Raw genomic sequence first — 15,994 nt, 5'->3', positions numbered from 1 at the left:
TTTTTGTTTTTTCATCCATTCAGAGGTGAACTTGTTTGTTGTTTGTGTGTGCTTTGGGTCATTGTCCTGCTGCAGAACCCAAGTACTCCTGAGCTTGAGGTCAGTAAGGAACAGATGGACGGATTTTGATTCTCCTTCAGGATTTTCTGGTAAAAATTCCATCTATTACAGCAAGTTAAAGTCCAGCAGCTCCAGACCATCACCCACCACCACACTACCACCACCATGTTTTACTGTTTTCAGTATGATTTCAGTTCTTTTTCTGAAATGATGTGTAGTTTATAGTTTTACGCCAGATGCAACGAGTAAAACAACCCTTCCAAAAAGTTACACTTTCTCTCATCAGTCCTGTAAAGAATATTTTCTCTATTCCCAAAGTCCTGAGAATCATCAAGATGTTTGCTGGTAAATGTGACAATTTTAAAAATTATTTTTTTAGTACTTACGTTTAATCCAGGTACTCCCCAATACCCAGGCTGCCCAGGAGGGCCTGGATCCCCCCGAGACCCATTACAGCCATCCGGACCTGCAGGACCAGGAAGACCTCCTGCACCAGGGTGTCCCTAACACACACACACACACACACACACAAATACACACACTGCTGTATTAACCTATATGAAATACATCATAGAATGTTTATGAGAGTTCTTCTACTGAAAATGTATTGTACGTTTTGGACTATAAAAATCCTTTTTTTAAAAATCGACAGTGTACTTTATAATCGGGTGCCTTATGTATGACTAAAATTGTGTTTCTGCGCTGTGTCTACAGGATCCAGCAGCTCCCAATGGTGCAAAAAAATGTCCTCGTGTCCTTGTGTGTGTGGACACATTTAGGCACAAAATCAATGTTTATACATCATTACTAATGGCGACTTCATTGTGTTCTATCGAAATATAAAACTAAAGTCTTCATACAGGGGTTGGACTATGAAACTGAAACACCTGTCTCATTTTAGTGTAGGAGGTTTCAAGGCTAAATTGCAGCAGCCTGGTGTTCAATCTTCATTAATTGCACATTATTGCACCAGTAAGAGCAATAAGAGTGTGAAGGTTCAATTAGCAGGGTAAGAGCACAGTCCTGCTCTAAATATTACAATGCACACAACATTATGGGAGACATACCAGAGTTCAAAAGAGGACAAATTGTTGGTGCACGTCTTGCTGGAGCATCTGTGACCAAGACAGCAAGTCTTTGTGATGCATCAAGAGCCACGGTATCCAGGGTAATGTCAGCATACCACCAAGAAGAACCAACCACATCCAACAGGATTAACTGTGGAAGCTGTAAGAGGAAGCTGTCTGAAAGGGATGTTCGGGTGCTAACCCAGATTGTATCCAAAAAAACACAGTTGAACCCAAATCACGGCAGAATTCAATGTGCACCTCAACTCTCCTGTTTCCACCAGAACTGTCCGTCACCACAATCAATTATTGTGGTCTAAAAACAAGGTGTTTCAGTTTCATTGTCCAACCCCTGTAAGTGGACATAATTTTTCTCAAAAACTACTTTATGTAAAAAGATAATTCTTTGTTTTTACACTAATCGGGTGCCAACTATGCCAACTAGCAAAGAGAAATAAAACATGCATTTCATGCAAGAGTTTGAGTCTTAGGAGGTTAAATACTGTAAGTAAGATTTAGTTTTAGATTTTGTTTGGTTCCCCTGGTAGAGTGTTATTCGCCCTCTTGGTGTTGGGTTGCATGTTGAATAAGGGTCTCCATTGGAGAATTGGTGTATTGTGAGAGAATCACTGAAAAGGCTGCACTGTGTCTACGAGATGCAGCAGCTCCCAGTGGTATAAAATAACATCACTGTACTCTGATTACCTTAAGAAAACATGGCGGCATCCTTGTTCACTTCGGTTAAGGCATCCTAAGTAGTGTACAACATTAAAATCGAGAAACATTAGCCATCATTGAACTTACATTAACGCCGTCTATTCCAGGAAAACCTGGGGTACCGGTACGACCCTGCCAAAAAAACAAAAACATAATATATTAACATTTACTCATACAAACTAACGTTAAACTAATTAACACCTCTCAGCACTGGGGTCTTCGGTTCAAGTCCCTGTCTGAGTGGAATTTCTATGTTACCAATGTTAGCATGTTTGTCTCTCAGTGCTGGGGTCGTGGGTTCAAGTCCTATCTAAGTGCACTTTCTATGTTAGCAATGTTAGCATGTTTGTCTCTCAGTGCTTAGTTATTGGGTTCAAGTCCCTATCATGATAGAGTTTCTATGTTAGCAATGTTAGTAAGCCTGTCTTTCAGTTCTTGGTTCTTGAGTTCAAGTCCCTATCTGAGTGCAGTTTCTATGTTAGCAATGTTAGCATGTTTGTCTCTCAGCGCTGGGGTGGTGGGTTCAAGTCCCTATCTGGGTGCAGTTTCTATGTTACCAATGTTAGCATGTTTGTCTCTCAGTGCTGGGGTAATGGGGTTAAGTCCCTATCTGAGTGCAGTTTCTATGTTAGCAATGTTAGTAAGCCTGTCTTTCAGTTCTTGGTTCTTGAGTTCAAGTCCCTATCTGAGTGCAGTTTCTATGTTAGCAATGTTAGCATGTTTGTCTCTCAGCGCTGGGGTGGTGGGTTCAAGTCCCTATCTGGGTGCAGTATGTTACCAATGTTAGCATGTTTGTCTCTTAGTGCTGGGGTAGTGGGTTCAAGTCCTATCTAAGTGCAGTTTCTATGTTAGCAATGTTAGCATGTTTGTCTCTCAGTGCTGGGGTAATGGGTTTAAGTCCCTATCTGAGTGTAGTTTCTATGTTAGCAATGTTAGTAAGCCTGTCTTTCAGTTCTTGGTTCTTGAGTTCAAGTCCCTATCTGAGTGCAGTTTCTATGTTAGCAATGTTAGCATGTTTGTCTCTCAGCGCTTGGGTGGTGGGTTCAAGTCCCTATCTGGGTGCAGTTTCTATGTTACCAATGTTAGCATGTTTGTCTCTTAGTGCTGGGGTAGTGGGTTCAAGTCCTATCTAAGTGCAGTTTCTATGTTAGCAATGTTAGCATGTTTGTCTCTCAGTGTTTAGTTCTTGGGTTCAAGTCCCTATCTGAGTGCAGTTTCTATGTTAGCAATGTTAGCATGTTTGTCTCTTAGTGCTGGGGTCGTGGGTTCAAGACCCTATCTGGGTGCAGTTTCTATGTTAGCAATGTTAGCATGTTTGTCTCTCAGCGCTGGGGTCGTGGGTTCAAGTCCCTATCTGAGTGCAGTTTACATGTTAGCACATTTGTCTCCCAGCACTGGAGTCTTGTGTTTAAATCCCTATCTGGATGAAGTTTCTATGTTAGCTCGTTTGCTTCCCAGTGCTAATGCTGTCTCCTCTTACCCTGTCTCCTGGATACCCCTCTACCCCCGGGTCTCCCTGAACTCCTTGTCTTCCTTTCTCTCCTGGACGTCCCGGTGGACCCCGAGGTCCTGACTCACCCTGAGGACCCTGTGCACCCAGCTTACCTGGATTTCCCTGTGAAAATAAGAGGACAAATTTAGAACAGAAAAGAACAAAAAGCAGTTGATTCTGTATCTACTGTAACTGTAGATTAATTACAGTGTAGTATGGGTACTTAAATATTTTAAAATATACTCTTTTAGAAAAAAAGCTCATTTTTTTTGAGCTCATACCTGAGCTCCTTTGGCCGGGTGGCATCTGCACACAGAGCAGTCTCTGCCATTACACGGCTCCAGTGTTTCACCCTGACAAATATCAAACAAACAAAAACAATTAGAAACACAGAAGTCAGAACAAGTTTTTAAAACTCTTGATTTAATTCAATTTTTGTATTAAGATTCAATTTAAGTAAAAATATTTGTATTATACTAGGGAATCTATCTTATACCCTGCGCAAGGAGCATTGTGATGTTCATTGCTATCTTACACCTCAACAACAGAGTATATTTTAATGCTTTCCACCTGCCTTGTTTAAATAGCAACAGTGCTTCTCAATATCTATCTATCTATCTATCTATCTATCTATCTATCTATCTATCTATCTATCTATCTATCTATCTATCTATCTATCTATCTATCTACCTACCTATCAGCGTACCTACCTACCTACCTACCTACCTACCTACCTACCTTCCAACTACCTACTTACCTACCTAATTTTCTACCTTACTACCTACCTACCTTCCTATCTACCTACCTACCTACCTACCTACCAATGTACCTACCTATCTAGCTACCTACCGACCTACCTATCACTTTTTGACTGTACACTGATAGAGTGGAGACACACCCAGTGGTCACTCAATAGAAACAGACCGAACTCTGGCCACGAATGTTTAGCTAACGCAAAGTAGTTGAGGCATGTTTGGAAATATATAGGATTTTTGCGTATGTGTACAGTGCCGAGCGTATAGTACAGGTGGGCTGATGAGGCCGTGGGAACTCTCACATCTGCAACCAGAAACTGTTCCAGCAGGAACCCGAAGAACCAGGTTATCAGAACTGATCTCACAGCAGATTCCTGTCCCACAGTTCTCCCTCAGCGAGCTCCCGTAAACACTCACAGCCCTCAACAAAATATTTACTAAATATTTGGACGCGGTGGATCTGTTTCAGAGAGCAGGACGGTCCTCAGAGCACAGCTGCTCACAGCATCGCACACTTTCACTTTCAGAGAAGCAGATTAAACTGATAATTACATGCATTAATTACACACATATACCCATAATATTAGGGGAAAACAATAAATTCGTAGAGATATATCTTCTATTATTATGTTATATTTATAATTTATATTTATATAGGAGCATATACTAGGGCATCCCAAAAACAAAATCATTATAAAGTTACTTTATTTCAGTAATTCAGTTAAAAATGTGAAACTTATATATTATATAGATGTATTAAACACACAGAGTGATCTATTTTAAGCATATATTTCATTTATTGTTGATGATTATGGCTTACAGCCAATCAAAACCCAAAAATCAGTGTTTCAGAAAATTAGAATATTATATATTAAGACCAATTGGTTCTTTTGGCAGTGTGGGCAGTGTGCCAAATCCTGCTGGAAAATGAAATCCACATCTCCAGAGACATGTCATCAATGCTCACAACTTTTATAGACATGCAGATTTCATTTTCCAATAGGACTTGGAACACTGTCCACCCTGCCAAAAGCACTAATTGGTCTTATATAATATTCTAATTTTCTGAAACACTGATTTTTGGGTTTTGATTGGCTGTAAGCCATAATCATCAACAATAAATGAAATAAACGCTTAACATAGATCACTATTTTTAATTTTTTTGAGATGCACTAGTATGTACTCCTCCTTTCCTCTCACAGCTACACACAGCTAGGGGGAGGATCTCTCCTATACGCTGCTCCATACAATATATACAGCAGTACATAACCTAAATCTACTGTATACACTACAATACATTGTTATATTACACCTCACCACATAGCATCCCTCTGTTTAGACAAAAGTCATGAGACACCTGCTCATTAACCCTTATAGGATCTTGGTAGGGTCTTGCTGGGTCTGGTGGACCCATTGCATTCTGGGGCTTTTAATTCAAAATAATGCAAGTCATACAAACAACATATATGTTACATTTGTTCTCTTTACCTTTGTTAAGTCACATTTATGGATAAAAATGCCCTTCATTTTTGTTTATTTTATAAACTATGGTCTATTATTTATCTAAATTTCATTAGAAATTTAAGTTTACACATAACACCTGTCTGAACAACACATATTAGCGACCTTATAGAGGTTAAGGTTAACTGTTTCTTCTGAATATTAAAAAAAAGTAACTGACAAAAGTAACTTTTGTCCAGAGAAGACGTTTTACTAAAGCTTAGATTCACATTAGAGTCTCTATGGTGGCTTCTAAGCTGTTGCTAGGTGCTTGCTAAGTTGTTGCTAAGGTGTTGATAAGTTGTTGTTTGTTGATAAGCTGCTAAGCTGTTGCTAGGTCTTTGGAGGGTGTCTTTTGGAGGGTGCTATAGTGTTGCTAATGTGTTGCTAAGGTGTCATTGTGGTGTCTGTTGTGATTGCTAATGTGTTGCTGGGATATCTGTGGTGGTCGCTATGTGTTTGCTAAGGTATTTGGGGTTTCCTATAGTGTTGCGTCGCTATGCTATCTAGGGTTGTTGCTATAGTGTTGCTAACTGGTTGCTTGGTGTATGATAAGGTGTTGCTAGGTGGTTGCAAAGGTGCTGCTACGGTGTCTTTGGGGGTTGCTATAGTGTTGCTAGGGTTTTGCTAGGTGGTTCCTAAGGTATTGCTATGGTATCCATGGTGGTAAGTAGTTGCTAAAGTGCCGTCATGGTATCTGTGGTTGTTACTATAGTGCTGCTAGGTGGTTGCTAAGGAGTCTCTATGGTGCCTGTGGTGGTTGTTTGGTGTTGCTAAGCTGTCGCCAGCCAGTTGCGATGGTGTTGCTAGGGGGTTGCTATGGTGTGGCTAAGCTCCTCCCAACATTTATATCCTATGGGGAAAATTCGTGCAACAATTGTACGAAAACTATACATCGTATCGATTCATATCGAATAGCAAATTTGGTGTTTGAATCTCAGAAATTATAAACACTATTGCTGATTGAAATTTGTGTCTAAAGTATTAAGACACTTTTCAATGCTTTTCTAAGTAGCAATTTTGGCCACTTAAGGGTTTTTTGGCTGTTTTGAGCTTCAGATCCAATGAGCTCCGCCCCTGAGAGCGACTCATTTTTTCACTGCTTGATTTTATACACCTGTGATCATAAAAATAATCGGAACACCTGAGTTTATTGATTTGCATGGATGAGTGAATACTTTTGGAAATATAGCCAATATAGTCTCTCTTATAACGGTGAATCTTCATTAAACACTAGGTTTAGTCCCTGTACAGTAACTGGCTCCAGTGTGTGGAAACAGGAAGCAGTACTCACCACGTGGACCTGCTGTTCTGAGAGGAAGAGCAGACTGATCCACCTGCAGCACAAATCAAAACATCAATCCATTTCTCTCAGCGCTGTTTAACACAAGAACAGCACAGGAATGCAGCACATAACTCAAAAGTTCCCTCTAAAAGTTGTTATAACACAGTTATGTTAGGAGACAGACACATGCTTTTATTTTTTTCATACCAGAAGACATTGAGCTGCTGGAAAATGTAATCATTTGAGATGTAAATGCTTCCAGAATTTTAGAATTTTCATGGAATTGATCATGTTTGATCAAAATTTTACCCATCTGTTTTTTTTTATGGATTTTTCAATGCACAGATTTCAAATCAGTTCAAACAGCTATGTCCCTATGTGTTTGCTAAGGTGTTGCTAGGTGGTTGCTATAGTGTTGCTAGGGTGTTACTAGGTGATTGCTTTGATATTGCTATGGTATCCATGGTTGTTGCTTTGATATTGCTGTTAAAGTGGTTACTGGCTGTGTGCTTAGGTGTTGCTAGGTAATTCTTTAAGAGTCTCTATATGTTGGCTGCTAGGTCATTGCTAAGTGGTTGCTAAGGTGCTGTTATTGTGTCTTTGGGGTTTGCCATAGTGTTGCTAGGTGGTTGCTATGGTATTTATATGGTATCCATGGTTGTTGCTTTGGTATTGCTGTATTAAGTGGTTGCTGGCTGTTTTCTTAGGTGTTGCTAGGTGATTCTTTAGATGTCTCCATATGGTGTCTGCTAGGCCGTTGCTAAGTGGTTGCTAAGGTGCTACTATGGTGTTTGTGGGGGTTGCTATAGTGTTGCTAGGTGGTTGCTATGGTATTTCTATGGTATCCATGGCTGTTGCTTTGGTATTGCTGTATTAAGTGGTTGCTGGCTGTGTGCTTAGGTGTTGCTAGGTGATTCTTTAGGAGTCTCCATATGGTGTCTGCTAGGTCATTGCTAAGTGGTTGCTAAGGTGCTGTTATTGTGTCTTTGGGGTTTGCCATAGTGTTGCTAGGTGGTTGCTATGGTATTTATATGGTATCCATGGTTGTTGCTTTGGTATTGCTGTATTAAGTGGTTGCTGGCTGTGTGCTTAGGTGTTGCTAGGTGATTCTTTAGGAGTCTCCATGTGGTGTCTGCTAGGCCGTTGCTAAGTGGTTGCTAAGGTGCTACTATGGTGTTTGTGGGGGTTGCTATAGTGTTGCTAGGTGGTTGCTATGGTATTTCTATGGTATCCATGGCTGTTGCTTTGGTATTGCTGTATTAAGTGGTTGCTGGCTGTGTGCTTAGGTGTTGCTAGGTGATTCTTTAGATGTCTCCATATGGTGTCTGCTAGGCCGTTGCTAAGTGGTTGCTAAGGTGCCACTATGGAGTCTTTGGGGGGGTTCTATAGTGTTGCTAGGTGGTTGCTAAAATATTGCTATGGTATCCATGGTTGTTGCTTTGGTATTGCTGTATTAAGTGGTTGCTGGCTGTGTGCTTAGGTGTTGCTAGGTGATTGTTTAGGAGTCTCTATATGGTGTCTGCTAGGTCATAGCTAAATGGTTGCTAAGGTGCTACTATGGTGTTTTTGGGGGTTGCTATAGTGTTGCTAGGTGGTTGCTATGGTACTTCTATGGTATCCATGGCTGTTGCTTTGGTATTGCTGTATTAAGTGGTTGCTGGCTGTGTGCTTAGGTGTTGCTAGGTAATTCTTTAGGAGTCTCTATATGGTGTCTGCTAGGTCGTTGCTAAGTAGTTGCTAAGTTCCTGCTTTGGTGTCTTTGGAGATTGTTATAGTGTTGCTAGGTGGTTGCTATAGTGTTGCTAGGGTGTTACTAGGTGATTGCTTTGGTATTTCTATGGTATCCATGGTTGTTGCTTTGGTATTGCTGTATTAAGTGGTTGCTGGCTGTGTGCTTAGGTGTTGCTAGGTGATTCTTTAGGAGTCTCCATATGGTGTCTACTAGGTCGTTGCTAAGTGGTTGCTAAGGTGCTGTTATGGTGTCTTTGGGGTTGGCTATAGTGTTCTTGGCTGGTTGCTAGGGTTTTGCCATGGTGTCTGTGGTGTTTGCTTCAGAGTTTCTGTTGTGTCTGTGGTAGTTGCTATGGTGTTACTAAGTTGTTGCTATGGTGTCTTTGGTGGTTGCTATAGTGTTGCTAGGTGGTTGATAAGGTGGAACTCACAGAACTCACCACAAGGTAAGGATTAGGAATCTAATCCTGCAGGTCAGCAGCTTCATTGTTCTGCAACAACCTCTCTTTCCTCCTTCCTGTCGAGGTGTGCTTCTGCTTTCATCAGTGTTTCATCAGGAGTTAATGAAGATTACCTTATACAACCAAATAATACAAATATGATATAAATATACAATAAATACACTATATTAGTTTCTCAGGGGGACATCTATGAAAAATATTTCACACTTCTACTCAGTGATAAAACTTCTGCATCTGGACTGCAGTTAAAACAGGAGGATCAGTGAGTTTTTTTAAGGTTTTCTCAGTCACATGACATCGCGGCGTTCAGTAGCTCCTCCATTTCCACTCGCTGTTGTGTTTTTTTATGTGGATCTATGTGGAAACGCCCAAAGTGTAACTACGGTGCGCGGCAGAGGACAAATAGTTATTTTATTAAATGTGTGGAGACGAAACAGTAGATAATTCAGCCTGTAAAAACAAAAACATGGTTGTTCTGGACGGGAATAAAATAAAAAGAAGACCCCCCCATTAAAGAGAAAAGTACCCCAGAACTTTATAAATGTTTAGTCTGTGAGTAAAAAAGTCTGTGACTTTAGATGTAAGAGAGTGTGTATAATAGACTTAAGTCTGTTAAAAGTCTTTTTTGAGTATTTTTAAAGTAGTGTAGTGAATGGACAGCATAAGTAAAGAAAATGAGGACTTTAAGGTCAGTCAAACTAAAGTAATTCAAAAAGTGCAGTCGCAAAGACAGCCAAAAACATGATAATGATGGAATTGGCACTCATCAGTACACAGGAAAAAAGAGTGAGAGGTCCCTCTGTTACACAGGATAAGTTCATCAGAGTTAGCAGCCTCAGAAACCACTTAAAGTTAACAGCTCCCCAGATAAGAGCATCTTTCATATACAACTCTGTAAAAAATGATGAGTTTCTTTGATTTTACCAAATTAAAAACCTCTGGAATATAATCAAGAGGAGGATGGATGATCACAAACCATCAAACCACCAAACTGAACTGCTTGAATTTTTGCACCAGGAGTAAAGCAGCATAAAGTTATCCAAAAGCAGTGTGTAAGACTGGTGGAGGAGAACATGATGCCAAGATGCATGAAAAAAACTGTGATTAAAAACCATCTGGATTATTCCACCAAATATTGATTATTTCTGAACTCTTAAAACTTTAAAATGAATATGAAATTGATTTCTTTGCAATTTTAAGGTCTGAAGGTGATAAAAGCTTAGTGTGGGTGAGTTTTAGAGGTGGGCACAGGAAACACATGGGCACACACATGTGGTGAGAGTTAAAAATAACTTCTTATTGGTTATAACATACATATAAACTAAGATTATGGCCAAAAAAGTTAATTATCTGGATTTAACAAAGCAAATAGGTAAGAGATTGAATAGGTTAATACCAGAAAAGCTAAAAAAATAAAGAAGGGCTAGGCAAAAATGTGTCAGAGTCGGAAACAAAAGGTAAAATAACAAAAGAAACAAGAGTTAGAAGTAGGAATAGAAATAGATGCAATACCAGTCGAAGAGTGAGTGAAAGGGGCTATTTATACATACAGCTCTGGAAAATAATGAGAACACTTAAAAATGAGTTTCTTTGATTCAAGCTGAAATGCTTGAATTTTTGCACCAGGAGTAAAGCAGCATAAAGTTATCCAAAAGCAGTGTGTAAGACTGGTGGAGGAGAACATGATGCCAAGATGCATGAAAAAAACTGTGATTAAAAACCATCAGGGTTATTCCACAAAATATTGATTATTTCTGAACTCTCAAAACTTTAAAATGAATATGAACTTTTTTTTTTTTTTTGCATTATTTGAGGTCTGAAAGCTCTGCATCGTTTTGTTTTGTTATTTCAGCCATTTCTCATTTTCAGCAAATAAATGCTTTAAATTACAATATTTTTATTTGGAATTTGGGAGAAATGTTGTCTGTAGTTTATAGAATAAAACAGAAAAGTTCATTTTACTCAAACATCTACTAAAAAAGAGAACTAGAGAAGCTCTTACCTGATCTTCCTCTGTCCGGCTCTCAGTAGCTCACACTCAGCAGGCTGATGATCATGATCTCTGCAGTGTTTAGAAGCTCCTGAGTGGGTTTGGACAGTGGGCTGAGTTTCTCTCCCTCATTAACATCTCCTCCACCAGTCTGTAGAGCTCAAAACTCGCTTCTCCACTAAAAGCGTGGCTGATAAGTCCTCACTGAGGAGCAGAGAAGAAGGTGCCTGGATTTACAGAGGAGAGAATGGCTGCTGAACCCTGCTGAAGTGGAGTGAAGGACCTGGTGCTTCAGTAGTGGAGGAGGAAGATGATGAAGATGATGAGGGTGAGGTCAGTCTGGATGCTGACACTGCTCTACAGCACTGTAGTTCTGCATGTCGAGGCAAAGGAGGTAAGTCCATGATTTTATATATATATATATATATATATATATATATATACATACACATATATAAATACAGGGGTTGGACAATGAAACTGAAACACCTGGTTTTAGACCACAATAATGTATTGTGGTGACGGACAGTTCTGGTGGAAACAGGAGAGTTGAGGTGTACATTGAATTCTGCGTGATTTGATCAGCCGTGGTTTTATGTTTTTTGGATACAATCCGGGTTAGCACCCGAACATCCCTTTCAGACAGCTTCCTCTTACAGCGTCCACAGTTAATCCTGTTGGATGTGGTTGGTCCTTCTTGGTGGTATGCTGACATTACCCTGGATACCGTGGCTCTTGATGCATCACAAAGACTTGCTGTCTTGGTCACAGATGCTCCAGCAAGACGTGCACCAACAATTTGTCCTCTTTTGAACTCTGGTATGTCTCCCATAATGTTGTGTGCATTGCAATATTTAGAGCAGAACTGTGCTCTTACCCTGCTAATTGAACCTTCACACTCTGCTCTTACTGGTAGAATGTGCAATTAATGAAGATTGAACACCAGGCTGCTCCAATTTAGCCTTGAAACCTCCCACACTAAAATGACCGGTGTTTCAGTTTCATTGTCCAACCCCTATATATATATATATATATATATATATATATATATATCCCTGCGTCCTCATATGAGGACATCACATTTCTGCTTCTCTGCATCATTATACCTAATAATTTAGCAAAACTTTAACCCTTTGGCCTCAAATGTTCACACTGCTGTATCATCTAGTGGTCACATGACAACATTCAACACTCAATTGATGGAAATCAAGAGGGTGGGAATCCCAGTCAAAGGTTTCTACAGCCAGTTCAGACAGAAACATGGGCCAGATACAAAACTCTCATCCAGTTTACGTTTGAAACTATTCTCCTTATGTTTATTTGCTAAAAGTTGGACTTATTGGATCAAAGATAGCTCTTAACTTTTAAAACAAAAAAGAATTTCTAACAAAAAACATTGTTTTTTGCTTGTTAAATCCTAAAATCAGGGTCTCGGGAGGTTATATATATATATATGTACATATATGTACATGTATAAATGTACACACAAATTTATGGAGCCCCTAAAGTGACATCATGTAAAAAATATGCGTGGCCATGCCTTTATTAAGGCGTGGGAACGAGATCATAAGGCGTGGGATTGAGATAAGTAAGGCATGGGAACGAGATAATTAAGAACAGACAGACAGACAATTTCTCAGACAGACAGAGACACAGACAGTGTTGATATGATATATGATACAGTGCAGGAAGTGCTTTAGTTCATGGACCGTTTTTTTGGACAGAGGCAGAGTAAAACATATGGTAAACTACAAACAATGCAGGATAAATCAGCAGAGGATCCAGGACCCTGTAGGTACAGTGCCGTCCCTCTAAACTTTCAGCTCAAACAAGGAGAAGACTGATCAGAGATGCAGCCAAGAGGCCCATGATCACTCTGGATGAACTGCAGAGATCTACAGCTGAAGTGGAAGAATCTGTCAACAGGACAACTATAAGTGGTGCGCTCCACAAATTTGGCCTTTAAGGAAAGTGGCAAGAAGAAAGACACTGTTGAAAGAAAGACATCAGACCAACGTTGAGCTTTTTCGGCCTAAATAAAAAGCACTTTGAGTGGCGTAAAAGCACAGAACACACCATCCCCACTGTGAAACATGGTGGCGGCAGCATCATGGTTTGGGCCTGCTTTTCTTTAGCAGGAACATGGTTAGGGTAAGATGGTTAAAATTGATGGGAAGATGGATGGAGTCAAATACAGGACCATTCTGGAAGAAGAAAACCTGTTGGAGTCTGTATAAGATCTGAGACTGGGACGGAACCTTCCAACAAGACAATGACCCAAAACATAAAGCTAAATCTACAATGGAACAGTTCACAAATAAACGTATCCAGGTGTTCGAATGGCCAAGTCAAAAATCCAGACCTGAATCCTGAATGGAGAATCTGTGGAAAGAGCTGAAAACTGCTGTTCATCACAAACCAACGCTCTCCATCCAACCTCACTGAGCTCCAGGAAGAATGGGCAAAAATGTCAGTCTCTCAATGTGCAAACCCCAAGAGAGTTTTTCTGAGTATTTCTAAAAAAAAAAAAAAGGTTTAAAATTTCCAATAAATTTAGTTCCACTTCACAATTGTGTCCCACTTGTTTTTGATTCTTCACAAAAATAATTACAATTTCATATATTTATGTTTGAAGCCTGAAATGAGGCAAAAGCTTAAAAAGTTCAAGGGGGCTGAATACTTTTGCAAGGCACTGTAATTAATACGAGTGAGTGACTGTGTGCTGAAGAGTCCGGCTTTACGAATGCTTCCTGAACTTTTCCTTGATCAGGGCTGTTCTGCCTCAGTGCTGGTGGTCTGCTCTGTGTTTACAGGCGAGAGTAAACAGTAGGAGGGGGAGGCGGATGTCAGGAGGGTGTAGCGTCTGAATGTGTGTAGTGCTGTATGTGGTGGTTGCGTATAGTGGTTTAGGGTGCATTAGGATGCACATTAGGATGCACTGACTCTGGGAGTTTAGTCTTGTGGTTGGTTATTTATGCAGTGAGGGGCATGTTATAGGGTTTTACTGATTGATAGACAGATAAAGAATTTTAGAATTTTATATATTTCTGCTTAAATGTGACCTAAAGCATCATTAAATTCCTAAATCCTAAAAGCAAATAAATAGAACCCAGTTAAACAAATTAGACCAAAAATATACTTTGTCATTTATTTATTGAGGGAAATTATTAAATATTACTTATTTACTCTGATTGTGATCAGGACTTTGACTTGGCCCCATTCCAAAACATTAACTTTATTCTTCTTTGACCATTTTTAGGGTCATTGTCCTGTTGCGTGGCCCACCGTCTCCTGAAATTCAGTTTATAGACAGATTCTCTGACATTTTTCTTTAGAATTCAATTATATAATTCAGAATTCATTGTTCCATTAATAAAGGCATGCTGTCCTCGCCCAGATGCAGCAGCACAGTCCCAAACCATAATACTACCACCACCATGTTTCACAGATGGTATACGGTTCTTATGCTGGAATGCATAAAAGTTTCCTTTTCATTGTTTTCCAAACATAATGCTTTTCATTTAAACCAAAAAGATCTCAAATCGAATGAGGTTTTAGGTCATATTAAAACATTAACTTTATTCTTCTTTAACCATTCTTAGGGTCATTGTCCTGTTGCACGGCCCACCGTCTCCTGAAATTGATTTTATAGACAGATTAGATCTGACATTTTTCTTTAGAATTTAATTATAGAATTCAGAATTCATTGTTCCATCAATAAAGGCAAGCTGTCTTGGCCAAGATGCAGCAAAACAGGCCCAAAACATGATACTACCACCACCATGTTTTACAGATGGGATAAGGTTCTAATGCTGGGATGCAGAATTTTCTTTTTTTTTTTCAAGCATAACTCTTTTTCATTTAAACCAAAACTTCTATTTGGTCTCATCTTCAATTTGATGATGTTTTAGTTCATATTCATGCAAAAATATAGAAAATTCTAAATGGTTCACCAACTTTCAAGCATCATTATGTAGCGTTCCAGTAGTAAAGCATTCTATAGCTTCCATTGGACATGGCAAAAGTCATGGGACACCATACTAGTTCCATCCAAGTCACATGACCATTTGCACACCAGTATATGGGCCATTCTTTCTAATGGGTGCCTCTGAATCTGATAACACATATATTTACCTATTCAAAACATGTGTTGGTCAAACTCAGGCAGATTAACTTTTAATTTTTTACAAGGTTTCTAAATTGAAGATGTTCATGTAACATTTAAAAAGCATGTTTAAAAGCAAGTTCACTTATTCATTTTATTTTCTCTTAAGAAATCCTTATTTTAAAGAAATGTTTGACTGCATGTTCAAATAATTGATATTTATGACAAAATAAAATCACTTCTGTTACTGGCACTCACTCCTGTTACTTTTTATGTTTTGAGTAACAGGAATTAAAGTAACAGAAATTAATTTTTAGCATAAAATGAGCAAAAACATGAAAAATAGCTAAATGGCGACTATGCAAATAGCATGAGGACACTAAACACATTCTAGTGATTTTTTAATTTGTCAAAATTAAATAATTTGTCAAACCAATAAGATGTAAGCATTAATTTAGGTAACAGGAGTGAGTGTTGAGATTGAGCTCATCCTCAGTCATTGTTACAATAAGATCAAATATACAGAAAAACTAATGAGAGAACTTACAGTAATTTTGATCTTCCCTTGATCTTCAGAAGAACCAGCTGATGTCACTTCCTGTTGTAGATGTGACTTCCTGTTATAGAATGTTCCAGATGTTTCAGTTGATCAGGGTAATGCGTTACAGTGTTGGTAACAGGGCTGAGTGAAACCCAGGGGCACAATTAAAATGTGTATTTTAACTTAAATATTATGGATTTATTATGAAAAAATGATTTTTTTAAAGCATAGATGTGATTTGGATTCACACAACAATGCCAAAAAAATAAATTACATCTCGGAAGGATTTT

At 39.1% G+C, this 15,994-nt stretch overlaps 2 protein-coding genes across 2 annotated transcripts in view; one reads left to right on the top strand and one right to left on the bottom strand.

Moving 5' to 3' along the window:
- The window catches only part of LOC103028317 (collagen alpha-4(IV) chain-like), a 66,750-nt gene extending 55,536 nt beyond the window's left edge, over positions 1-11,214 (bottom strand). Inside the window, exons 1-7 of the mRNA XM_049478867.1 lie at positions 11,071-11,214; positions 9,048-9,181; positions 6,886-6,928; positions 3,618-3,689; positions 3,325-3,459; positions 1,932-1,976; positions 447-563 (exon numbers count right to left, since the gene is read on the bottom strand). Of these exons, the coding sequence (XP_049334824.1) occupies positions 447-563; positions 1,932-1,976; positions 3,325-3,459; positions 3,618-3,689; positions 6,886-6,928; positions 9,048-9,094 (459 nt within the window). The 5' untranslated portion in view covers positions 9,095-9,181; positions 11,071-11,214. The remainder of the gene's footprint in view (positions 1-446; positions 564-1,931; positions 1,977-3,324; positions 3,460-3,617; positions 3,690-6,885; positions 6,929-9,047; positions 9,182-11,070) is intronic.
- Positions 11,215-11,234: 20 nt separating this feature from the next.
- Positions 11,235-15,994, top strand: part of LOC103022131 (collagen alpha-5(IV) chain) — a 58,599-nt gene continuing 53,839 nt past the window's right edge. Inside the window, exon 1 of the mRNA XM_049478900.1 lies at positions 11,235-11,452. Within this exon, the coding sequence (XP_049334857.1) occupies positions 11,369-11,452 (84 nt within the window). The 5' untranslated portion in view covers positions 11,235-11,368. The remainder of the gene's footprint in view (positions 11,453-15,994) is intronic.

Source organism: Astyanax mexicanus, chromosome 4, assembly GCF_023375975.1.
Source record: "Astyanax mexicanus isolate ESR-SI-001 chromosome 4, AstMex3_surface, whole genome shotgun sequence".
Classification (NCBI taxonomy): Eukaryota; Metazoa; Chordata; class Actinopteri; order Characiformes; family Acestrorhamphidae; genus Astyanax; species Astyanax mexicanus.
This window is presented reverse-complemented; position numbering and strand designations above follow the sequence as displayed.